General features: G+C 46.8%; 1 protein-coding gene across 2 annotated transcripts in view; it reads left to right on the forward strand.

The window, feature by feature from the left end:
* The first annotated feature begins 3,311 nt into the window (after positions 1-3,311).
* The window catches only part of RAB31 (RAB31, member RAS oncogene family), a 126,123-nt gene continuing 103,615 nt past the window's right edge, over positions 3,312-25,819 (forward strand). The window contains exon 1 of one of the 2 annotated variants that reach the window (XM_036092479.2): positions 3,312-3,488. In XM_036092479.2, the coding sequence (XP_035948372.1) occupies positions 3,450-3,488 (39 nt within the window). In that variant the 5' untranslated portion in view covers positions 3,312-3,449. Of the gene's footprint in view, positions 3,489-7,296; positions 7,316-25,819 lie in introns of those variants that run through there. The other variant, XM_078060602.1, reaches the window with a different exon arrangement.

Here is a 25,819-nt window from a genome sequence, read left to right on the forward strand (position 1 = left end):
ACCCGGAGACCCACAAAAGTAGTCTTGCTTGAATAGCATAAGAGGCCGAAGATCCTGCTAGAGAAAAGTCCTAGCTGAGGTAAAAAACCATTCATTCCTAGTCACTTTTCTTTTTAAGACATTACTCGTCATTTTTAAACTCTAGTAAAACAGAGATGATCCTTGGTATAACCTATGGGTACCTTTCATAGAGATGGATAATTCCATCTGCCAATCTGTTTGGACCCTGACTTGTAAAGGGGATTTAGTTGTTAATTCCTTTATTTATGTTGAGTAGATGCTAAGAGAAGCCTAAGCAAGTATGTAGAAGCTGAGGGGAGACTTGACTAAGGAGGTGAAATCTGAGCGGGTCTCTGAAGGATGATGGGTTTCACCATGTGGGCAGAAGAGAAGCTGGGTTGGGCAGGGTATTGCCAAGATGTCCTGAAGAGCTTGGATTTTGTCTTGTTTGGTGCCATTGAAGACTTTATTTATTTTTAAAGATTTTATTTATTTATTAGAGAGAGAGAGAGAAAACACAGAGGGAGAGTGTGAGGGAGGAGCAGACTCCCCACTGAGCAGAGAGCCTGATGCAGGGCTCGATCCCAGGACCCTGAGATCATGACCTGAGCCAAAAGCAGCCACTCAACTGACTGAGCCACCCAGGAGCCCCGTCATTGAACACTTTAAAGCAGCAGAAAGGCAGGAGTCTGAATTAGTACAGTGACCTTTTACTTTACAAAGGTCTCATTAAGAAATCTTGCATGTTCTATTTTATTTTATTTCGTAAGTTCTCGGTTATATATCATTGAATGTTGATCCCTGCTTAAGTTATATCAGAACCTCTTCATATGCAGAAAATTCCAGAGGAGTCAGGACAGGCCCTTAGCACAGTAATCAAAGAGTATAATAATAGCATTCATAGAGAACATTATATCTTTAAAAGTTGAGAGCTACCCAGGATCTTGTCATTCCCAAAATATGTGTCATAGTAGTGATCATCCCTCCTTCCTGGCCGAGAGCCTTATGCATCACCTTGGGATGATCATGTAGACCAGGTTTTTCATGAGGCCAGTTTTAAGTTTCCCAGGGTGACCTGGCTGAGGAAGGGGGCCCAGTTGACAGACTAGGACTGCTACTCTGTAAAGCAGAGCACTCTGACTGACCAGAATTTGACACAAATGAGGTGATTTTTTTTAGAGTGGGGGTGGAGTGAGAGGAGGGGGGAGGGGCAGAGGGAGAGGGAGAGAGAGAGAGAGAATCTTAAGCAGACTCCAGGCCCAGCACGGAGCCCCACGCAGGGCTCAATCTCTCAAACCTGAGATCATGACCTGAGCTGAAATCAAGAGTTGGATGCTTAACCAACTGAGCCACTCGGGTGCCCCAAATGAGGTGATTTTTAATGGAGCTGGGGGTAGGGAGAAGGATAAACAGACTGGGGTGAGTCTGGGAACCTGGGGAAGGAGACCTAGATAAGGGATTTTTTTGGGAGAGCCTAGAAACCGCACAGGCATCCCAAACAGCTAGGCTAGTGGAGAAGAGCACGGAAGGAGAAGAATCATGAAAAAGGGTAAGGGAATGGAAGAGAAATTTTGTCAGCTCATTTTTGTCTGGGGATGGTCCTGCCCTCGGTGACCTGTTGTAGTTTACAAATTCCCACTCATTCCATAGGGCGGAGAAAACGGAAAGCCTTCCATTCTGGTCTGATCGGCTTTTGGAAAGCGAGAAGAAAGGCCAAAGGCAAGTGACAGTACATGGAGACTCAAGCCATACTGCCGGGGACAGTGGGGGTGTTGGGCAGGGCCGCTGCTGGCGTTGGTCACGGAGCCCATGGCCACAGACCATGCTTTGTCTCTGCAACTGTGTTGCCCTTGCTCTCTGCTCAGCAAATCTGAGGACAGGGAGGTATTGTGACCAGGGCTGGGTAATTTTGGGCAGAACTCTTTTCTCACTGCTCACGTAAAAGGCTGTTCTTGCTTTGGATACTAAACCAAGGACAGATGCTGATACAATAATCTCCACGTTGAATAAGACCCGCATCTTGTCCGTGGCTGCTTTTTGAACCATGTAGTCCAGATTTGTGCGAGTAACCCTCCACAAGCCTGTACCTGGCCAGCAGAAGACCCTGCTGCTCTGGGGAATTTAATTGCCAATTGTCAATTTGGGGGCCTGTCTTGATTCTAGAGATCTAGGATTTTTCTCCCTGGAGGTCTTGATTCGGAAGCTCCCACTGCATGGGACTACGTGGGCGCTAGGTTGCTTCAACATGGCTTCAACAGGAACAAAGCCAGATACTGAAAGTGGGTGGTCCACTGGGGGAATGGAAATGTCATCGACCAAAATTGGCAAGTCAGGAGAGAGGCCTGAGAGTTTGGGATTGGGGATGAAGTTTAAGAAAAAACACGTTATTTCTGATCTGAAATGCCAGTGGATTATTCGGGTGGATATGTCCAAAAAGCTGACTTGTCTATAGTAGCAACAAGTGAAGTCATTTCAGTGGATGAGGTTCACTGGGCTATGGATGGAGAAAAGAGGACAGGTCCCACAAACTTCCTTGACTGTCTCAAGCCAGAGCCTCTTTTTATTTGCTGGTTAAGGAACAATGGTCTGCACCGGGAGCGACATATTTCTAGCTATCCTTTTGAGGGTTGGGTGTCTGCCCAGGCAAATTACAGCATTTTCTATACTGAGCAAGGCAGCTTCCTCTCTACAATGCATGTTTCCTTTTTCAGACAGGGACACATCTGTTTTGGAGGGAGTTATAGATCCCCTGCTTCTAGAACCATTTTCAAGAACTACACGGGAGTTAGTCGAAACCCTCGCATTAGAACTGCAGGAGAAGGTGGGTTGCAAAGTTTACTGTTCCTTCTCAGCCTCACAGTTATGTCTTGGCTTCATTTCTGCGGGGATCCTAGGGTGTCATGTAACGATGGGACTGCAGGCAGACTTCGAAGTGCTCCCGGATAAAGGACCTCAGCCGGCAGCATTCACTTGGAGATGAGGAATGGAATCCTCGGGGACGCAGCCATCCGTGGGGTCTCCCCCCACGGGGAGATCCTGTCCTCCTTACACTCCACGGGGCACTGCGGCCGGGCGGGGCTGGAGGGGCAGATGCCAGACGGGGGCTCGGCAGAGCGGGGTCCGGCCGCTGCGCAGGTCTGAGGGAGGAGGCACTCTGCCAGTGACGCCGCAGGTCCCGGGGGCTGCCCCGGGGTGGCTGACGCCGTCTGGGGGCGTTCCTGGGAGCCGGGGGCCCTCGAGGTTAGACCCGAAGCCCCGGGAGGAGCCGGCCGGCGGCCACGTGACCGACCGCGGCGGGGCCGGCGGCCCAGAAATAGCCTCGGCGGCGGTCCCGCCCGCCGGCTGCAGCGAGCGAAAGGCGGAGACTGGAGGCCGCTGGCTGGGCGCGGGCGCGGCGCGGCCCCGGCCCCGGAGGATGCTGAGCCCCTGCCCGGTCCGGCCCCGAGCACATGATGGCGATACGGGAGCTCAAAGTGTGTCTTCTCGGGGTGAGTCCTGCGCCGCCACCCGCCGGGGGACACCCACGTCCGTGCGTGTCCCCCCCCGCCCCACCGTCCCCTGCGCCCCCCTTATCCGTGCGCCCCCTCTTCCCAGCCCGGCGGCGGTCGGGTTCGAGCCTGCCCCGGAGTTTCTCACTCGTTCACCCCGCCGCCGCGTCTGCCGGGATCCGCTGGGGCCTCGCGGCGCGCTCGGGCCGGGCCGGGCCGGGCCGCGGGACCCTCCGCGAGGACACGCAGCGCCGCCGCGGTCCCTCGGGCCTCCGAGGGCTTTCTCCTTCGCCTTTGATAATTTCCTTCCGGCGGAAACTTCAGGTTACTCAGCCAAGGCTCCAGATCCTTTTTGCCTCCCGGAGGCAATGGGTCTATTCACTTTGGGGGGTGGGGGTGGGGCGGGGGGAGAAAGAAAGCCCAGCCAAAGGCGAGCAAACGCAAGGGGATGCCCCGGCTGGAAGGCGAAGGGATAAGCATTGGAGAGCTTAGCGCCTCGGAAGCTTCCGTGCCCCGGAGAAAGAAGGCAGGATGAGAAAGTCTCCCGGATCACCGCTTCCCCTCCCAAAGTGGGTCTTTCTCGGTCTGAGGAAATGGGAAAGAAGCCAGAAACACAGATAGAAACCAATACCCCAGCCCCTCGCCTCGGCAGACCTGTCAGGTGATGCAGGACAGTCTCTGGAAACCCGCCGCCGAGAGCTCAGATAATATCAAGGGTCATTTCCTTTTGGGTGCCCACATCAAATTCCAGAATTTCTTCTTTTGAAAGAGCTGGTTTTAAGCCGTGTTTCCAGCAGCCTTTGGCATCGATGCCGAGGGTACTGCCCCTGGCAAATCCTGTCTCCCAAGAAAACTATTTCCTACAAAAAGAGCAGCAAAGGGGGAGACCCATTGTTATTTAAAAGAAGTGCTAACTGGCTGTCAGGAAGGAGGTAGAGACTCCTATAACGAAATGATTCCAGGTTAGGATTGAATTGTACCAGACCAGCCAAGTGTCTAGGCTCCATCTAGGCTCTTTTGGAACCTCTGGCTGGACAATGTTCTTGACTGTCTCCGGTCACTGTCTTTTGCCAGAACTGTCACTTACACTAGATCGTCCGGTTCGGCTAGAATTCCAGAAGACCTGGCAAAGGCCCTCCCTTTGCTGTTAGCCTGGGCACAAACTCCCCGGTGTGCCCGCCCTCCTGGCTTGCTCAGCCACAGCTGGGATCTGCAAAGGATCCTGTCCTGGTCTTCCTCTGTTGCAGGGGTGGGTTTCACTCTCAGCCAGGCTCTCCAACGTAGTCCCGACATAAATTCCAGGCATCTCGTGTTTTCCTTGCGAGGGGTCATTTCAGCCTCATGGAAGGCCTTCAGAGACTTAGAAGGAATGTTGTGTCCCAAGGAATCAAGAGCAACTTTGACGTGTGTTGTGTGCACGGGGATTGGCTTTGGGAGTAAATGGAGTAGGAAGTGTTTTGCCTTCTCGCCCCCCCCCCCCATGCTTTCTCCCTCAGGCCCTACCCATAACATGAATTATCTTCACTGTTCAGGGATGGGTCTCTATATCCTTCTACAAGGACATGGATCACTCGCTGTGCAATTCTGGGCAAGTACTTCAGTTGCCTCATCTATAAAATGGACATCATAACATCTTCCCTTTTAAGGCAGAGGATTATACCAGATGATCTGCTAAGATGCGTGGTACCATTTCCTGCTAATGTGTGATTCCTGGGTGACAATTAGCAAGCCTGGGAGATGAGAGAGCTGGAGGAAGTCCCTTTACTTCTTTTCTTTTATCTCTAAGAATGAAGCATACTCTTTTAGTGGCTTCCTGGAGACGGTGCCGCACCCTTGTCTGCTGGGTCTTTGCAGGGGCCCTGTTGGTAGGAGACTGGCTTACCAGGAAAGAGCTCTGCCGGAACAAGAAGGTATTTTGGGCAGCTGGAGGCTTTGACGCTTCATCCATGTAATACCACATCTGCAGCCTTCTGTTTTTTTGAGTGGCTCCAGGTTTTTTCTTGTTTAGATCAGAGGGCCAATGACCTTGTCACCCACACTGAGTAAAATTTGTTAAGTCCTGTGGTTTGGCCGGGCCTGTCCTGGGCAAGATGTGTGTGATAGGCTGTATTCTCAGTGGCTCATCCATATGGGGGCCTTGTCTGAGTGAGATAGCATTTGGGGGAGGTCAAAGCCACTTTAACCACTTGGGGTTCACTCTTGATTTGACAAAGAACCTTGTAGGTCAGTGACTACAAGAAGGGATCAAGGCCACGTCTGAAAGTCCCCTTAAAATTTTATCAGGAGTCCTGAGCTTCTTTGTTCTCTGTGTTGGGAGGGCCATCTTTTCTGGATGAAGTCTTGCGTGTGGCTAGCGTTCAGCTTCCTGTTTTTCAGCCACCACCACATCTCCCTGAAGTCTCAGTATGACTGAGACCCTACAAGCCAGGCCCTCTGTTCCTATTACTTTGTTTCCGGCCCCTTTGAGAAGGTGATCGAGAATGCCGACCTCCTAACTGAAGTCTGGCTGTCTCACTGGGGAGTGTGAGGGGCTGGTGTTTTTGTGCCTGGCTATTTGCCCTGATTGCTCCTTGGTTACACGTGAGGATACACTTCCCGTTTGAGGCACAAGGTTGTTTTAGGCACGGGCAGTGCAGACTTGTATCCCTCTTAGCTGTAGTCTGCAACCTCTACGCGGTTGGAGGTTCCCGACAGGAGGGTCATTTGCAACAGGTTGAAGCCAGAGTAAGCCAGAAGGCATGTCTTCTCTACCCGGACCTGTGCCTTTCAGGACTCTGAGGTTCGGCTTGTCTGTCTTATTTCTTTTGGTGAGTGCTCCCAAATGGAATCCACGGCAGTCCGTGGCGCATTCTCCGAATGCTTTGTGCTCTTAGAAAAACCAAGGACTTCAGAGCTTTGGATTTATTTAGGCTACCTGTTATAAATTCTTGGCTCTCATTATTTTCATGGGTGGGCCCTCTCATGTTTTTCCTAGGCCTCTGTGAATGCCCTTTCCTGGGATAAGGCAGGCCACCTTTGGAAGCCAGCCATGCAGGACGAGGTGTTTGAAGGGGCACACACTGGGAAAGGGTCCTTATTAGACACCTGGGACCCAGGAGTCTTGTTCTTGTCAATAAAGTGCCAAGAGTCCCACTTTGTAACCTGAACTAGTATTATGAAACATGTAGCTTAAAAACAACCCCCTTAAAAACAGCAGAGTATGTTAAAAAAAAAACAAAAAACTAACAAAAACAATATCGAGGCAGCAGCTGTTCCAACCCCCGAAGGTGGGAAGCTTCCCAGTATGCATTTTTAACACACATCACCATGTGGCAAAAAGCAAGGGGAGAGAGAGAGAGGGAAGGAGAGAAGGGAGAAGAGGAGGAGTCCGAGGAGGGGCAGAGGAGGGGGAGGAGAGGAGCTTTCTTTTATTTTATTATTTCCTCTGGGTATGTACACTTAAAAACTGCTTCCGGATGGAATCCCAAAGAGATTTGTATTTGGACTTTGGTTGTCTTGACGACAGTTTAGACATTTCTGTCACTTCCTCAGCCGCTGAGTGGCATGGTTAAAAGACAGCCAAGGGTGTCCTGCTTCTGGTAAGGAGCTTAGGGAAGCCTAGCCTTCTGGCCTTTGTTAGAATCTGGGTGGTGGTTCTTCACAGAGCAAACACCTGGGATTTGGTGTGACATCTGGGCAGTGGAGACTTCAGACGTGTGCAAGGCCTTCACAGGAAGGGGCTGTGTGATCCCCAGAGGCTCCAGGACCCAAGGGTGGGACACATTTCTGCTCACAGTAAGCAGATCAATCAGAGCTGTGGAACCTCAGATGGACTGCTTTGAGTGATGGTGAGCATCCCACCACCAGAAGTGTTCATAAGGTTATATGAATCTGTTAAGGTCATTGTGGAAGGAAGGAGTGGGTAGGATGGGGAGGATTGGGCCAGGCAATCCTCAGAATTGCTTTCCAAGTCTGAGATTCTAACATGTTCATTTTCAATTGTTCAATTGAAAAACCAGCTTTGCATGGGTGGGGCTGGTGGGGGAGGGTGCAGACAGGCTAGAAACCTAATTTCTTTCTTTCTTTTTTTCCTTTTAAAGATTTTATTTATTTATTTATTTGAGAGAGAGAGAGAGCATGAGCAAGGGGGCAGGGGGGCAGAGGGAGAAGCAGACTCCCCGCTGAGCAGGGAGCCCGATGCGGGGCTCGATCCCAGGACCCTTGGATCATGACCTGAGCCATGGGCAGACGCTTAACTGACTGAGCCACCCAGGCACCCCAACTTAATTTCTTTCTTACCAAACTTGATTCCTCTATTAAATTGAACCCTTTGTGGAAAGTGTGGTTTTGGCTTGAAAATAAATATAAATGACATGGTGGGATGTCTTCCCAGGAGCGCACAACACATGGTAACACTGAGCACCCAGGCCAGGCGGGTGGAATCCCCCAGGGTCTCTTTGTTCCTCTTTTGTTCAGGGTCAGCATGGCCACACGTCTCCCTCAGCTTCCAGAGCTCTGTGCGTCTCTGGGTGTGCGTCAGAGTCCCTTGTGGAGCATTTTCAAACTTCTCATGGCCCCTCCCCATCCCTTGTCAGGCATGTGGCCCCCACCCCTTACCCTGGCCCAGTGTCACTGTTCTCGTGAGTGTGTTGTATCCTTCAGGACTGCTCCAAGGCCGTTGCCATTGGAAAATAGAAAACTTCACATTTTAAGATGCTAGGACATGAAAAGATCTTGAACTCATGAATTAGAAAAGGTCTTCAAATTTAATTGTGTCCAACAAGTGAGACTACTTTTAGTGTTTGAATGTCTATGCAAATATTACACTTTAATCTTTTTTTTTAAAGATTTATTTATTTATTTTAAAGAGAGAGCGTGCGCGTGCATGTGAGCGTGAGGGGGGAGGGGCAGAGGGAGAGAGAGAATCTCAAGCAGTCGCCCTACTGAGCGCAGAGCGACTAGCAGGGCTCCATTCCACCACCCTGAGATCTTGACCTGGGCTGAAACCAAGAGTCATCAGCTCAGCCGCTCAACTGACTGAGCCACCCAGGTGCCCTTCATTTAACTTCGTTTTTATAATTTCTAATATGTGCTTGCAAATGAATAGGCATTCATTCACTCAACCACTCACCATTTATCCAGTGCTCCTTTCATGCCAGGAGCTGTGGGTGGCTGCAGGTAGACAGGACAACTTCGATGATCCTTGTCTTTTGAAGTCCTCTGCTGTTCCTGGGACGGGGACCCATCAGCAATGAACTAAGTGACATCACTTGGATTCCTGTGACAGCACCTGCCACAGAGCCATGCACAGCAGAAGTAAGAGAGTAGGATGATGACAAATACTGACTGTCATCCATCTTAGTAGATGTGAGGACAAGTGAGGGACAGAAAGTTTTTGCACCAGGTCTGTTTTGAGCACCTGCTGGGCTAGCTGTGCTAGAGACAGAGAACAGGGAAGGCGGGGCTCTGGTCGCTGCTGGTGGCGGAGAGGTCCCTGGTTGGGCAGGAAAGACAGGTGCGTGCACAAGAACTAGCATTCCCGGCCAGGGTGATGAGGGGGAATGCTGGAGGTGTCACATGGTATAGTGGGAGGTGCTGAAGTTCAATTGAACACAGAGGGACCGGGAACGAACAATCTGGGAAAGTCTCTCCGAGAGGGAAGGATTTGAACTGTGCCTCAAAGGACACCCAGGGCTTTGACAAGAACAGAAATGTGGGTGTGGACCGAAGGCACTGGGGGGAGCAGGTGGGGCCCCGGATCTCACGGTATTTTCTGCAGGGCTGAGGTGGCTGCAGGGTGTGGGAGACAGGGAGCACGGCCCTTCCGCTCCCAGGCTGACCACTGGCCTGTTGACCCCACAATCTCCCTAGCATGGGGTCTTTTATTTTGAACTTCTTTTTCCCTTGTTTTGTGTTGAAAAGTCTCAAACTCACAAAACATTTGAAAGAGTAGTGCAATGAATGTCTGTAGATCTCTCACCTAGATTCAGTGGGGATGACATTTTGCTAGTCTTGCTTTATCTCTCTTTCTTTAATTTGTTAAATAATACTATTTCTTTTTCCTGAACCAAGGGAAAGTCAATTGCAGACATCATGCCACTTGGGCCAAGCAATCATCAGAATTGCTTTCTAAGTCTGAGATTCTAACATGTTCATTTTATTTTATTTTTTTTTATTTTTTTTATTTTTTATTTTTTTTAAAGATTTTATTTATTTATTTGACAGAGACAGAGATAGCGAGAGCAGGAACAGAAGCAGCTGGAGTGGGAGAGGGAGAAGCAGGCTTCCCCCCCGAGGAGGGAGCCTGATGTGGGACTCGATCCCAGGACCCTGGGATCATGACCCGAGCCGAAGGCAGACGCTTAACCACTGAGCCACCCAGGCGTCCCTCTAACATGTTCATTTTAAATACTTAAGTATGTATCTTTTAGGAGAAAGGACATTCTCCTGCACACCTGTAATACCCCCAGAATTGAACACAGATATAATGGTATCGAGCATATAGTTCATATTTAGATTTTCCAGTTGTCCCCAAATGTCCTTTATAGCTGTTTAAAAATCCACAGTAAGAGAGCATGTACTACATTTGCTTGTCATGTCTGCCATTTAAACAGTTCCCCTCCTTTTGTCTGCCATGAATTCAGACCACTTGTCTTGCAGAAAGTCCCAAGATCTCGATTTGTCTGATTGCAACCTCATTGCTTCTTCTGGGTTATGCATTTTGGTGAGAAGACACCTTCTCAAGGTGTTGAATGGCCTTATTTTTTATGTGCTCATGTACTTTGTGGAGCTTACTACATTTTAGCAGAAAGGTGGGAAAACAGATTCTATGGCTGGTTAGAAGGTGGCCAGTGCTATATGGAAAAACAAACCTGGCCCAGAGCTGGGGGAGGGGCACAGGAGCTCTGGGAGAGGGGGAGCAGGTAGGTAGGTTGGTGGGTGAGAGTGCTCAGTCTCCGGCGGAGACCAGATGGGGCCTCTGCTTTACCCAGGGGTTGACTTTGGTTCTGCAGCTTCGGTTGCATGGTCTGACCACTGAGCTGCTGAGAGTCGCGTAGCTCCTGAGGAACCAGAGTTGTCTTTCTTGTTCCTCACTTTGTCAGCAGAAATAAGGAAAAGAAAAGGGGGATTTAACATCGGGGTCACTGAATGGGCTTCTCACTGTGGAATCTTCTGTTTCGGTGAATCTTTTTCTGATGTATTTCCTTGCTCCTACGGCTTCAGACCTGCTCTGACTTCTCTGGAGGTCATGAAATTGGCTTCTGCTTGCTCAAGATTTAGCCCAAAAGGTAGCCCCAGGCTGCTTTCAGTTCCCCCAAAGGCACCTGGGGGACCTGTGGGAGAGCAAGCAGAACCAAGGGGAAATCATTTCCCTCCTATTTTCTCTACTTCGAACAAAGTAGCAGAGAGCTGGATCCCTTTTTGTCAACGGTATTTGTTTTTCTAGAAGAAAAAGATACCTGCATTATCCAGTATCACTTCCTTTTTGCTCTCTTGGAGTCAGTATTCTAACTAGGATCTGCTGGTATAGTCCTAAAAGGTGCCTCTGTCAGAGACATCCTTGAAAGGGGAGAGAGAGGGAGAGGGAGTTGGAGGAGAGAAAGGAAGACAAGAGAAGGGGAGGAGGGCTGGGGGGAAGAATGAGAGAGAGAGAGGGAGAGAGAAAGAGTGAGGAGTGAGCATGCAACACGTGCGCATGTGCATGAAGAGTTTCATATAAAAGTTGCCCACTTGACCTTTGCTGGCAAAGGGAAAGAGCAGTGTTCCTGTGTTTTTTGTTTTTTTGTTTTTTCTGGTCTAACTATTGGCCATGGCATTTACACTTATGGCGAGCTTAATTAAGAAAGTCTTTTTTTCTTTCTTTTAAGAAGAAAAAAGCATAGCATCAATACTCCAGACTTCATGGACTTACCTTTCATTTCAGGAGCTAAAATATTTTCTAAACTTTTTCATAATAATCTTCTGAGACTATTTTCTTTATTATAAAGTAATACATGCTCATTTTAATTAAATTTTGAATCTATGAGTGACTGACTCATAATGACTGAGTAGTGAAATGATAAATGCTGATTTTCGTTTGAGACCACAAAGACGAGGGATCTGGGACAATGCCTTTAGCCTTGTTTCTTTAGAATGACATAAAATTGTACAAACTTGCCACAGTCTTGTTTCCTCTTGTTAACTGGAAATCCTGCAGGTATGAAGAAATCAGCCTACCTGCCTCCCTTAACCCCCTGGTTCCCCTTCTTGTAGCTTCTCTTCTTTCCCTGTTTTCAGTGTTACGTTTAAGATGACCGCTCTTAATTTTCTGGTCAACATCAAGTTCACTGTCCTGCTCTATGTTTTTTTTTGTTGTCTCTGTTCTTTCCTGCCCCGCAGGATCATTTTCTTCCATCCTTTTAATTTGTATTCTTATTCTCCCCACCTCTCATCGATGAATCATCAGACTGTCCTTCTTGAAAGAGGCATCCAGGGCTTAGCTCTTAGAGGGAATGTTTCTAGCCTGCTCTTCACTTGCTCCCCAACTGCTGAGTGGGGGAGTGTGTGCTGAGCTGAGCCTGGTGACCTTCCCCCCTGCTGCCAGTGTAGACCAGAAAACCCAGCCAGGCTTACCCTTTGGAGAGTAACGCAGGCAAACGAGGGTCTGTATAAAGTGAATGAGGGTTTAACTGAGGGCCGTGTGCCTTGAGAGAGGAGTAGAGCTACTCACTGGAGATGTGCTACGTGGCTGCTAGGCTATAGGCACATAGGACAGTTTCCCAGAGAGGGGGGGACAAGGTCCTTGAGGTTTATGGTCCAGCAGTGTACTTGGTGTGATGGGGCACACATAGGAATCAACCCCAGGCGACCCTGTGGGATGTCACATGATGCTTCATTGCCCCATGTTCCCGAGGAAGGGCTGGGGAGTTTGGGAGAGGCCAGGGAGGGCGTGTGGGTGCCTGCTGCTGAGCGGTGTAGGCCCAGTGCCGAGGAGGGGAGTGTGGAGGGAGTGAGTGGGAGAGGCTCTGGTCACGGCACGCGTTCATCGACAGGAAAAGGTTCTAAAAAGACTCATTTGTGGAAGTGGTGATCCCCGTGGGGCAGGACCTAATTTGCACTTTAAAACAACTTACTCTTTCTCTTCCTTGGTTTATTTAATGAGCATGCATTGCTTGTGTCAGTAATTTAAAACCTATAAAAATTTGCTGCAGGGCCAAGGAGATGTTTGACGGGTAGAGATCCCTTTGGTTGTTACTGGCAATGACGGATAATTTGATAATAAAATTGGAAAGTAATTTGGGTCAGACAGTGAGAGGTCCTTGAAACGTGAAGGTTATGCCTTTGGGCCATGAGGGGCCAGGTATGTCCTCAGCGGGACACACACTCGAGGGGCTTATCAGGATGCTGTGTTCTTATCTGCGCACGTCATTGTTTGGTCTCATTGCGACCTTGGCCGTAGCAACAGCTCTGGCTTCCCCACCACTCTCAAAGCTAGTCTCTCTCCAAATGGGGTTTTGGAAAGTTGTGGGTCTGTCATTCTGCTCCGTGGGGTCTATAGCTTTCTGTGCCTGTTCTTTTTCGATGCTGTTTTTAAAAAATAAATAAGATTATATCCTGGATCTTCAGGGTGATCACCGTGTGACAAAACTGTGTCAACTTCAGTGCTCACAAAAACTGGCTCAGAGACAAGAGCCCAGGCAGAGTTAGGACAAAAATAATGCATGGAGCCACGTGAAGACCCAGTGATCCTGTGACACATCACGGATATTTACCAGGCACTGTGCCAGGGCTTGGGCATAGAGCGGGTAACAAATCGGACCCACAGTCCTGACCTTGTGGAGCCGACATTCCAGCAGGAGTGACCACTGCTCATAAATACCTAGTACTGGTGACACCTGTGGTGGAGAAAAAGCAGGTGGGGGCAGGGGGAGGGCTGAGGGTCGGGAGGGGGGCCCTGGAAGTGCTGCCTGGGGGGTGGTTAAGTAGGGGCTTGAGGAAGGCCTCACTGAGAAGGCCTTTGAGTAAAGACACAGAGGCAATATTCCTAAGTTGGCAGAGGGGACCCAAGGCTGGAATGGGAGAGGCATGCCTGGTGAGTTTGAGCTCCAGTGGGCAGGCCAGTGTGGCCAGAGCAGAGTGACCATTGGGAAGGGAACAGTTGGAGGCTTGGGACCCGAGTCTTTTGGGTCTTGTGGGTAGGGCAACGTGGGAACTGCAGCATTTCCTGGGCATCGGGGCTGTTGGAGGTTTTGTGCAGAGCAGTAGCAATGGTCTGACCTCCCTTTTCTGCAGATGGCTCCAGCAGCTGCATAGAGGGTAGACCACCGGCAGGGGAGCTGGTGGAAGGCCAGGTCACGGTGATTTCCACCAGAGGGTAGCGGCCTAGGCTGTGAGTGGAGTCCCACTCTGGCTGTTTGAAGGTAGAAGTGAATACTTTGCTGACAGATCATGTATGGAGTAGGAGGGAACCATACCGTCACATGGTGACAGTATGCTGACCTCAGAGTGCTCCCCAGCCCTGAGCTATTTCAGTTCAGCAGAGCAACAGTATCCATCACAATAGACTGATATTCATCTGAATGTTGTCGGTTTTATAGTTTAATTTGTATTTAATTAATACATTTATCTTTATTTTCTAGTTTCAGAATAGCATTAGTAGTTTGTGTGTACTTTTATTATTTGCATTTATTTACACTATCATTAATGTCTTCGTTGGGATCCATGGGATTGTTTTTCCCCTTAAAAAAGCCTATGGAGTCTTAAAAGAGCCTGAGAAACACTGCTCTAACCTTTAAGGTTGGCCCTGGGTTAATGGAGCTGTTGTCCCTCATGAAGTGTCCGATGTTGGCAGGACTGTGGGCAAGGAGGCTGCATTCCAGGAATCAGGGTCTGCTGCAATGTGGAGGTATGTTCTTAGCTATGCCATGTGCTGGCCCAGGATGCTATTCCCAGAGGAGTAGGCCTCAACCGTGCAGTGTTGCTTTTTTCTGGTGTGATGCAGCTCATGGACAGTCTTGAAAATCCTAGACCCTCCCATAGGGATACCTGGATTCTGTTGTGTATGTGGCCAAATAATGCATTAGGCTTTTTAAAGAATGTTCTTCTCATAAAAGCATTATTCATATAAGCTTGAGAATCATGAAGTCAGTCATTTAAAGATCTTCCAGAATAATTCAGTTTAAAAGGAACTAGTAATAAATATGGTCTATAGATTTTTTTTGGTCTATCGATTTTTAAAAGAAAGATCCTTATTTAAACAGACGAGTAGTATTGTTTGTAGACCTCTACTTGTAGGTTAATCTTAGTAACATAACCTAATATGTACTATTGCACAATAAAAATAGAAATATTTTAAAAATATTGTTGTTAAAATTTTGGTTGTATGATTTACTGATTTGAGTATGTTGCTGCTGTTAATGTGAATTGTGTTATTGCACATTTCCCTTCCGTCAGCCCCGTGCTTCTGACTTGTGAATTACCACAGTTGTGTCACCGCTAACCAGATGTGCACATCCTTGTTCTTGTTTTTGAGCAGCGTAGTTACAAACACTCTGCCTGTGTCTTCATATGTCCTTGGCTTCTTCCTTACTAGCACTATAATGGTTTATAATTGCCCTTACCCCTAATCCCAGCGGGTTCAGTAATAGTTGAGAAAGATTGGTGCACAGTCCTGGCACCGAAACTAAAATGTACTCTGTTCTTCCCCAATCAAGAAAGCACTGCAGAATGCCTTTGATTAAGAAGGATGTCGATATATAGATGAGTTGGAAATCAGGCTAGTGCGCGAGTATCTCCGTAATCCTAATAGCGGACATGTGCTGAGTCTAACTCATGTGCCAGGCACCATCTGAGGGTTTCAGTTATCCATTGCTGTGTAACAAGCCACCCCACACTGAGTAGCTTAAAAGAACAAGGCATTATTTTTTCTCCCAGTTCTGTGGTTTGGCTGGGCTCAGAGGGTAGCTCCGCCTGGGTTTCCTTGCCGATTCAGGCCAATGCTGGCTGGGGCTGGAGCCATCCGCAGGCTGCATCGCTCACATGTCTGGGGCCTCCCCTGGGGTGGCTGGACCAGCTGGGGCTCACCAGGTGTCTCTCTCCACGTGGCCTCTCCCCGCGGTTAGCTTGGGCTTCTTCATAGCCTGGAGTCTCAGGGGAGGCAGACTTGTCACCTGGGGGCTGGCTGTTTCCAGAGTGAATGTTCCATGAGCTTCGGGCAGAAGCTTCTTGTGACCTAGCCTCCTAGAGCCCAGAATGTCATTTCTGCCATGTGTAATTGATGGAGCAAGTCACTAAGGCCCGCCCAGAAGCAGAGGGAGGAGATCTATGCTCCACCTCTTAATGGGAGGAATGCCAAGAATCTGTGGTGGTCTTTAATCTCCCCCAACTGAGTAAGTGCTTTGCATACATTATGGCATTATGGGACTTGTCAGGGTGAGTTCTGTTATTGTCCCCACCTTGCTGATGAGGAGACTGAAGCTCAGGGGTTAGGGACATGCACAAACACTCATGCTGAGAAGTGAGGCTTCGTGGATTAGAACTAGCTTGGTGTGACTCCAGGACCCGATGCACTTAACTATGTCGCCGTGCTGCAAACCTTGATCGTTTTTAGTCACAGATCACTTGTTCACAGCCAGCATGCCGTAATGGTTCGATAGAATGGGATTATTAAAAAAATAAAAGGCTCTGTGTTTAAAAAGTAATAATCACTGAACCAGGTTTGAAGTACATCCATGGAAGAAAAGGAGGCAAATCCCCACAATGTCAGGGTCCTGGCCAGGTGTTTTGGGAGGTAAGATGACTGATCCTCACTTCTGGGAATGTATTACGTTGTGATACTACACAGTGCAGTATCTGGATCCTGATGACAGTAGGGAGGTCCTAACCCGTCCCCAGCTGCTCTGATGCACGATGACAATGACAAGCAAAGCAACAGCACTCTGCATGGTTGCAGTGTGCGGCCCACGTACGGGGTACGCTGCCTGTCCCTGATGTGCAGATGTGAGGCACTGACGCTGGGGTGTTGGCTTTGCTCCAGGCCCACAGCCTGTGTATGAGGGGAGCGCCTGGAGCCCAGGCTTTCTGTTCCCCATTTCCCGGCTCACATGTCCAGGAAGCAGCGTTCTTGCTTTGGTCCTTTTATTCCTTTATTCTCTCATTGGATGCCTGTTAAGCAGTATGTCGGGAATGTCAGTTTGCAAATTGTGATCAGTCCGTCACAAGGCCAGCCTGCTAGATGGGTGGGGCCTGTTCGATGTTCGAAGTTTCTAGGTCTGCGTGTACAACCGTCATCACAACTCTGCCCGCCTTCTGCCAGGCAGCACAGCGGAGCGTGGACAAGCCTCTGGGCAGGGAGACTGGAGGACCTTTTCTGTCTTTGCCACTTAACTAACTCACGTAACTTCTCACAGGGAATCCTGCCTAGGAAATCATAGTCAGAAAATTCTCTTACTCTTTCACCATGAACCATTTTACATCCTAATAACCTCAAAAGGCTTAGGGGAGTTTGAATAGATTGTTTCTACAAGAGGATTCCAATTTAGAAGTTTTCTTTAATCTTCTCTGCTATGGGATGTGTAAGATATAAGTGCTAAGTAATAACTTTTGATTTACTCTATATTGTAGAACTTCATTATTTTTACTAACTTGACCAAATTTATAACATACTCTTTAAATTTTTATACTGAAGTATAATATTCATATAAAAAACTACACAGATCTTAAATGTGGTGCAAAATGGATTTTCACAAAATGAGTAGACCTATATAATCACAAACATGCAGATCCAGAAACAGTGACCAGTCCCTCCGAAGCCCATCCTGTTCCTCCTTCCTGACATTAGCCTTCAAAAAGGAAAGAAAAAAGAAAAGCAAAAAAGAAAGAAAACTAACCTATTCTTCTGACTTCTAACACCATACTATTACAGGGGACCCTTGAACAATGTGGGGATTAGGAGCACTGACCCCCTGCACAGTTGAAAATTCATGTATAACACAGTTGAAAATTCACGTTGACCCCTCCTGAAACTTAACTACAGAGAGCCTACTGTTGACCAGAAACCTTACCGATTATACAAAGTCGATTAACACCTATTTTATATATATTATATAATGTATTATTACAGTAATAATTAAGTTTTCTCTAACATCAGAGAAAAGAAAATATTAAGAAAATTATAAAGAAAATATATTTACAGTACTAGAGCGTATTCATTGAAGAAAATCTGTGTGTGAATGGACCCACGCAGTTCAAACCTGTGTTGTTCAAAGGTCAACTATATTTTCGCTTGTTTTTATTTTATTTATTTATTTATTTTTTAATTTTTAAAAGATTTTATTTATTTCAGAGAGAGAGCAAGTGGGGGGAAGGGGCAGAGGGAGAAGGAGAAGCAGACTCCCCACTGAGCAGGGACTTGATGTGGGGCTCGATCCCAGGACTCTGGGATCATGACCTGAGCCGAAGGCAGGCACTTAACTGACTGAGTCACCCAGGCACCCGATTTCGCTTGTTTTTAAATTATAACATACTTACGGAAGGATCTTCATTATTTCAAAGTAATTATACCAAAGTGGTGTTGTTTAATAGAAGCTCCTAGAGCAGGAGCCTCCCAGCTGGTGGGCGGGGGCTGCCGTCGTGTCACGGGTGCAGGGACTAGAAGGCTGGCCTTGGCAGAGGGCGCTGAGCAGGCTGCAGCCACTTGTGTCTATGTGTCCAGTGCTAAGAAATAATATCATTTTCCGTGTTTGCTGGGATATGAAGGAGGTTGGAAAGCAATGGAAGCCTATTTTAATCAATTCGTTAAATGGGAAACATTATTAGTTGTAGATAAATAAGCCTTTTTAAAGTGTTCAAGGGTGTTTGAAAGCAATTCCGTCAAGTATTAAAAATACTGTGCCTATTTTTAATGAAGAAAACCTTTCTATGAAGAAAAGCTTTGTTAAGACCCTTCTTCCTTAAAGTTGTTGTTGTTGTTCTTTTTTTTTAGAGAGAGAGAAGGCACGTGCGCGAGTGGTGGGGGAGGGACAAAGGGAGAGGGAGAGAGAGAATCTTAGGCAGGCTCTATGCTCAGTGTGGAGCCCAATGCGGGGCTCGATCTCACAACCCTGAGATCATGACCTGAGCCAAAATCAAGAGTCACATGCTTAACCAGCTGAGCCACCCAGGCGCCCCTTCCTTGCAGTTCTTTTTTAATGACTAGACTTAATACATACTTGTAAAGAATACAAATGGTACAGGGACCCCTGGGTGGCTCAGCTCAGTGTCTGCCTTTGGCTCAGGTCACAATCCCAGGGTCCTGGGATCAAGTTCTGTATCGGGCTCCTCCTTGCCCAGTGAGAAGCCTGCTTCTCCCTCTGCCTGCCACTCCCCCTGCTTGTGCTGTCTTTCTCTCTAATAAATAAATAAAGTCTTAAAAAAACAAAAAGAATACAAATGGTACAGAAAGCTTCCAAAATGAAAAGTGCAAAGACCACCTTCCTCTGGTAATGTCTTACGTTTCTTATTTAGTTTTCTAGATATGGTTGTGCATATGCAAGTGTTCTTTTCCTGCTTCTTTCACCTAGAGGTAAACCTTGACTATCTTTTCTTGTCAGTATGTATTGATCTATGTCATTTATTTTAAGAGTCACATAGAATTCTCTCACAACAATATACCATGATTTACTTAATTGGTGCCCTAATGACAGATATTTGGATAGTTCCAATTTTGGTTTTTACAAATAGTTGGCAATAAAATCTTTGTATCCAAATTTTAATGTATGTGTGTAAAATATATCTGTAGGATAATTCCCAGAAATAGAGTTTTGGGTCAGAGATATATGAAGTTTATATCTTTAAAAAGATATTGTAAAAGTAATCTCCAAAATATTGTACTAATTTACCTTCCTTTTAAGTATTTAGAGTATGATTTTCCACACCTTTACTAACAATGAATATCATCAAGATTTTGTATCTCTGCTAATATTATAGGTTAAAAATGGTAACCTGTTCTTATTTGCACTTCTTAAATAATGAATATCTTTTCATATGTTTATTGACTATTTTTTTCTGTTACTTACCAAGTCATATCATTTATCCATTTTTAATTGGGTTTTTCTTATTGATTTGCGAGAACTCTTTGCATATTAAGAAACCAAACCCTTTGTCATTTATATTGCACATATTTTCCCTCAGTTTGTTGGTTTCTATTTTACTTTGTTTACTGTATTTTAAAAATCATACCAAATATTTAAAAACCTTTATTTAGCCAATTGTGGCAGTCTTTTCTTTTGTGGTTTTGGTGTTTTATGTCTTGCTTAGAAAGTTCTTCCACACTGTAATATTATAAAAATTGTTACCTATATTTTTATTTTGCTCTACTACTTCTATAGTGTTTTTTTTAAAATTAAACTTTTTTGATCAAATAGAATTTATTTTGTACAAAAAGCTAGGTTGGGATTTAGGTTTTTTAATTTTTTTCTTATTTCAAATGTCTCACTTTATTGATTAATTCATCTTTATTTACTGATCTGATATGCTATTTGTATCATAAACAAAACCCCTATGTGTATGTGGGTCTATTTCTATATTCCATATTGTTCTATTAAAAAAATCCATTGATTTCTGAATTAATCATATTCAGGAAAACTTAGAAATAGTATAAAGGAATCAGTTTATGGTAGCTGAATGGCACAAGGTGCCTTGAACATCCAGGGCTGCAAGTTGGAACTAGTTAATAGATTTGCTCATTCAACAGATATTTATGACGCCCCTATTAACACTATTAGCCACTATTAACATGTAAGAGTTTTGCTAGGTGCTGAGTGTATGGTGAGTTTTGATTGTCTATGACAATGCGCATCTCACTGAGAATAGAAATTTGGAACACTGCATATATTGAATTAATTTGGTGGTTACTGGAAGATACTTCAATGAGTGACAAATTTAGGGTAGTTAAATGGAAAGAGTGCTGTTGGGAGCTGAGTCTTAGCTGGGGTGGGCTTGGCTCTGAAGTGTGGTGGCTCATGTGTTTGGATCGGTGGTAGAAAAATAAGCAAGTGGAGTGATGAGCTGCACTTTCCACCATCTACAGCACTTGGGTATTTTCCATGCTGTAAATCTTTATTTTTTTCCACTTCAGTGTGAGCAGGATCCCTTCCATTGGAGTTAGTCCAGAAATTGCTATGTCAGTGGGAATTATGAGTCTAAGGGTTGGGGATAAATTGAGCTTAACATGTAATGCAGTCCACTTAAAATTGTCCTTGATCATTCTTCATCTCCCTCAAATAGTGAATGGTGCTGGAGTCATCGTGGCACCAGGCTTCCGATGCACGTCATGTGTAGACTGTAGGGCACATGCTCTGGTGGATGAAATGATGACCCCTACGCTATAGAGGGGTCCTGCGCTGCTTGTCACCAGTCACACCGGGGATAGGCTGCTTCCAGGAAGATGGCACTTTCTGTGCCCAAAGCTGCCCCAGTCTTCAGTATCAATAGCCATTCTAGAGGCATAGCTTCTCCTTTATTCTGATTACTAGATTAACTTAGAATTCTGATTCCTACAGTCTGCCTGCAGTCCCAACCAAACCGCAAGCCCCGTCCCATCCTCCTGGGCTGTCATTACCTCCAGGAGTCAGCCCAAAGTGGGTGTGGCCAGAACTCCTGGGACAGTGGACCACAATGGGCCTCCCAGCTCCCTGCCTATCTTTGCTGCTCTGTCGGTCAGATCCATGTGCCCTTTGGCACAACTCCCAGCCCTTTGGCAGCTGGCCTCTTCACTGGTCTTTATTTTTTTTAAAGATTTTATTTGTTTATTTGACAGAGATAGAGAGAGAGCACAAGTAGGCAGAGTGGCAGGCAGATGGAGAGGGAGAAGCAGGCTCTCCGCTGAGCAGGGAGCTGTCAGATGTGGGGCTTGATCCCAGGACCCTGAGATCATGACCTGAGCCGAAAGCAGCCACTTAACCGACCGAGCCACCCAGGCACCCCTCCATTAGTCTTTAGACTCTGGCCCATCCTCCCTCCCAGACTGAGAGAGCCTCAGAACAGTCTTCTGGTGTTCATCCAGGTAAATTAGGTCCCTGAAGTTGGAGGTAGTAGCTATCAGAAAGAAGCAACTAGAGAAGCATTTTTTTTTTTTTTTTTTTTGGATGGGGAAGGGTGGTTGGTAAATGAAGTTACTATTTTATTTTATTTTTTATTTTTTATTTTTTTTAAAGATTTTATTCATTTATTTGAGAGAGAGAGAATGAGAGAGACAGCACATGAGAGGGGGGAGGGTCAGAGGGAGAAGCAGACTCCCTGCCGAGCAGGGAGCCCGATGTGGGACTCGATCCAGGGACTCCAGGATCATGACCTGAGCTGAAGGCAGTCGCTTAACCAACTGAGCCACCCAGGCGCCCATGAAGTTACTATTTTAAAAAAACATATAAAGGAAGCCTGATGTGGGGCTCGATCCCAGGACCCTGGGATCATGACCTGAGCCGAAGGCAGACACTTAACGACTGAGCCACCCAGGCGCCCCTAAGGAGCAACTCTTATTATCATCATTGTGCAGTTGAAATAGAAGCCCAAAGAAGTTAACTTGCTTTGGGCCCCTTGGTCAGTTAGCAGCAGGACTGATGTTCACCTCCAGGCCATTCTAGAAACTGCTGTTAAACCACCATGCCTACTGCCTCCCGTAAAAGGAGTGTGGTCAAAGTTTGGTACGTAAGTTGTGATTAAGCTCAGCATTGGCCTCAAAAATGATAGTGGCCAAGGTTGATCCACGACCAGGTTTGGTTATTGGTGTGCTCGTCCTCAGTGAGGAAGGGGGAAACCCATGTCCCTGGAACATTCATTTTAGCTGGAGGGTTGTGTCTACTCCCAAGGCTGCAGTTTTGTGCAGGATGGAGCCTATCCAGTTGAAGGTGACTTCAGTGGTGACATTTGAAGAATGGCTGAAGGGATTTTCTTTGTCCCAGGAGGTGTTGAAACAGAGCTGAGGGACCAAGCAGTGGGGGCACAGATATGCTCACTAGGTATTTTCGGAAGCTCAGGATAGCATTTTGCACAGGTACATTTCCGGTCACTGGTGGAAGGAGAGGGAAGACCATGGTTCTGGGCTGGGAGATTTCTGCCAGGAACCTTCTAGTAGCTGCTAAAATGAGAGAGGCCTTGGCCCTCACTCAGCCTTTTGGCATTAACTGGAAGTCATTGCTGTGCATTTCCCATGCTGCCCTCTTAGCGGAATTAGGCCACTGGGTATTGAAATGAGACGTTGAAAGTAGTTTGCAGCATTCTTTTTTAAACTGCATACACTTGTTCAAGTTTGTTGAAAAGAGCAGTTCAAAATAGCTGGATCTTTTATGAGAGCCAATATAAGTGTAAGTGTGTGAAATTGGAAAGACAGATCAGTAAGGGTCTGACCTAGATGCTCGTTTACAATGGTTCCACAGGCTCCAGCCTGCTGTAGTGAAGGATTGGGGTTGAGGTCTTTCCTTTCAGCTCCGGTTGCTGAGGATCTATTGGGATAGCACCTTTATTTTTTTGCTATGGCACTGTCTTCTGGAAAGTGGTAGGGAAATGGAGTCACAGTGAGCTGGGACGTGTGGTACTTCGCTCTGAGGTGGAAACTGACACAGCCCCACTCAGTTTCCGGTTTGCATGGGAACTCCCGCTAGTGAATGGTGACATTTCACACATATGACACGTGTCATTGCTCTCTGAATCGACAGGCCTCACCGTAGCTGGAATGTTCGTGCTTTTGTTGCCTGTAATCCTCAGATATCATGGGATGGGAGACTTCGTTGGCTTAGTTTCCAGATCACATGCAGAGAACACTTGTTAGAGAACCTGAAAGGCATCCGAGCCAAGAGCTCTTCTCCTTTGCACTTCACAGTTTTTTTCTGGAGGGGGGCGCCGCAGCAGGTCTGAGCTGTACAAACCATGAAATTCGATGAAAGGAATGTGGTAGACCTTGGTCTTTTACTTTAGGAAACTCTTTTGGCCTTGATTTCCGAGGGAAGCAGTTCCTGCCTTAGCAGAGGCTGAGAAGGCCAGATAACCTCTGCGGCCGCGCAGTCATGGGCACGTAACCCAGTCCGACCGATGAGAGCCATGCGTCCTGGCCTCTGCCCGGGAGCTGGGGCCCCAGGAGCTGGGATGGAGGAGGATGAGGCATCTGGGAACAGCAGTGACCCCGGAGGCAGGCCATGGTGAACCGTGTCCAGCGGACTTGCCTTGCCAGCCTGACATCGTGGGGCTGGCACCAAAATCTCTTTCCCCGGCTGGGTTCTCCAATTACCTGAAAACCCCGTTGAGCTAACCAGAATTATGGCCCTCACCCCACCCCATATTTGTGTCCTTCAGGTGTGGAGGGTTCAATGAACCATAGTCCTCAGTTCATGCCGCATTGTTATCCCAGGCCCATGTACAGCCTTTCTGATATTTTAGCTCTAATTAATTTGTTCTTCTTTTTTTTTTTTTTTTAAAGATTTTATTTATTTATTTGAGAGAAAGAATGAGAGAGAGAGCATGAGAGGGGTGAGGGTCAGAGGGAGAAGCAGACTCCCTGCTGAGCAGGGAGCCCGATGCGGGACTCGATCCCGGGACTCCAGGATCATGACCTGAGCCGAAGGCAGTCGCTTAACCAACTGAGCCACCCAGGCGCCCATTAATTTGTTCTTCTTTCTTTACTCCACTCCAGGCCCTCCATGCAGCTCTGACCATTTTGTTGTGTTCATTGTGTGTCCTTTTATTTCTATGCCAGCATTTTTTTCTGTAAAATTCCATTCTGCTTAAAGACACCACTTCAACCTCCAACCCTAACTTTAGGAATTGGTGAGATTGTTGAGCCAGGTGCGAAATGTAACCATGGGCTTGAAGAGGTGCAACCAGCAACCCAGGTCGGCAGTGGGCAAGTGTGAAAGAATGAGTCATATTAAGTGAAGGTCCTGAGCAGCAGAAGGAAAGGAGAGGCAGGGCGGGGGTGGGGAAAAGATCCCAGATAAGAGAGACCAAGGAGGTCCAGAGAGTGATCCCCGTGGAAGAAGCATCTGTGCAAGTCCTAACCACATGGCACCTCAATCTGGTCTTGGCTCCCAGCTGGCTCTGTGGGCCCAGCCAGCCCTTATAGGGATAAGGGATCGGCAAGGTGAAGATGTACAGGGCCTGGAGGCCACGTAGTCCTTGCAGAGCTGGCTTCAGTGACTGGTGCAGAAGAGACAGCGGACACGACCAGGGGATGACAGTCTTAAGTCAGAAGGGGCACTGGGAAGCAGTCTTTGGCTCTGGTCACCAAACAGCTTCCTTTGGCTCTAGGACCAAATCACTGTGTCTGTGAGCCTCATGAAGGGAAAGACTCACCAAGTGATCAAAAGCCTGTCTCTTTTGCCCCAGGATTGTGTGCCAGACATGTTGTATGTGATTTTATTCTGTCAACATCTATTTCTTCTTTTAAAAAAGAGTGTTTTTTTCTCACCCTTGACCATCTTGATGTAGAAAGTAGTACCTTGTCATTATTAAACATTTAATTTTTATTCTAGATTGTAAACCTAGAACTTAACGCTCTAGAAGCATGCTACCCACTGTTGTTACAGATCTTTTAACATGGGTCCTTTCTCCCTGGGGGACAGGGCAAGACCAGAGCTGGCCCAGGACCTCCTCATAGGTGACATTCAGTGACCCTGGAGGCTGTGTGGAGGGACCTTCTCTTGTCACTGAGGGGGCATCCTACCCTCCCGCTTCCCTCTTGCTCATTTGTTGACTGGTAGAGCTAACATTTCCCCCTGTTTGTGAGTTTGTATTTGTTCACTTATAAATTCCTTGATGGCTCAGAACATCATCATTCGTCCTGGCATTCATCCTGGGAATTTTTTGTAAATATTTGTTGTTTGTGTTAATATGATATCACGCATCCGAAGCCAATTCGGGAAATGTTTGTTAATAATTAGATTTGCCAAAGGCTGGGGAAGTTCTAAGTGGGTTATGCTTTCAGTTTCTAAAAAGCCTTCAGACCATGGTGGTAATTAATTTGCTTTCAAATTGTGTATAATTTGTGTTAGAATACACTAATTTATTTTGAAAGCACAGTACTTTCTTATCATACTTGAATTTCCAAGTTTTCTCCTAATGCCAGCAAAGTTTTGGTGGCAGTGTTTTGAATTATTGTTGCATGAGAGAGGGCAAGGGCTCATTATTTTTGTTTTAAATCTGTGATATCTCTAGCCTACTCTCTCAAGTATCTATTGAAATTTAGTACCATATTTGCCTTATAAATGTCTTATGTACCAGTTGTGAGAATGGATCAATGGATTTATGCGTCTAACAGGTTCAGTTAATTAGTTTTGAATAGTGTGCCAAGGTGACATTCTCAGTTTTATGACTTTCCATAGATGATGGATTCTGCTACCGTGACA

The sequence above is a fragment of the Halichoerus grypus genome, chromosome 13 (assembly GCF_964656455.1).
Source record: "Halichoerus grypus chromosome 13, mHalGry1.hap1.1, whole genome shotgun sequence".
Taxonomy (NCBI): domain Eukaryota; kingdom Metazoa; phylum Chordata; class Mammalia; order Carnivora; family Phocidae; genus Halichoerus; species Halichoerus grypus.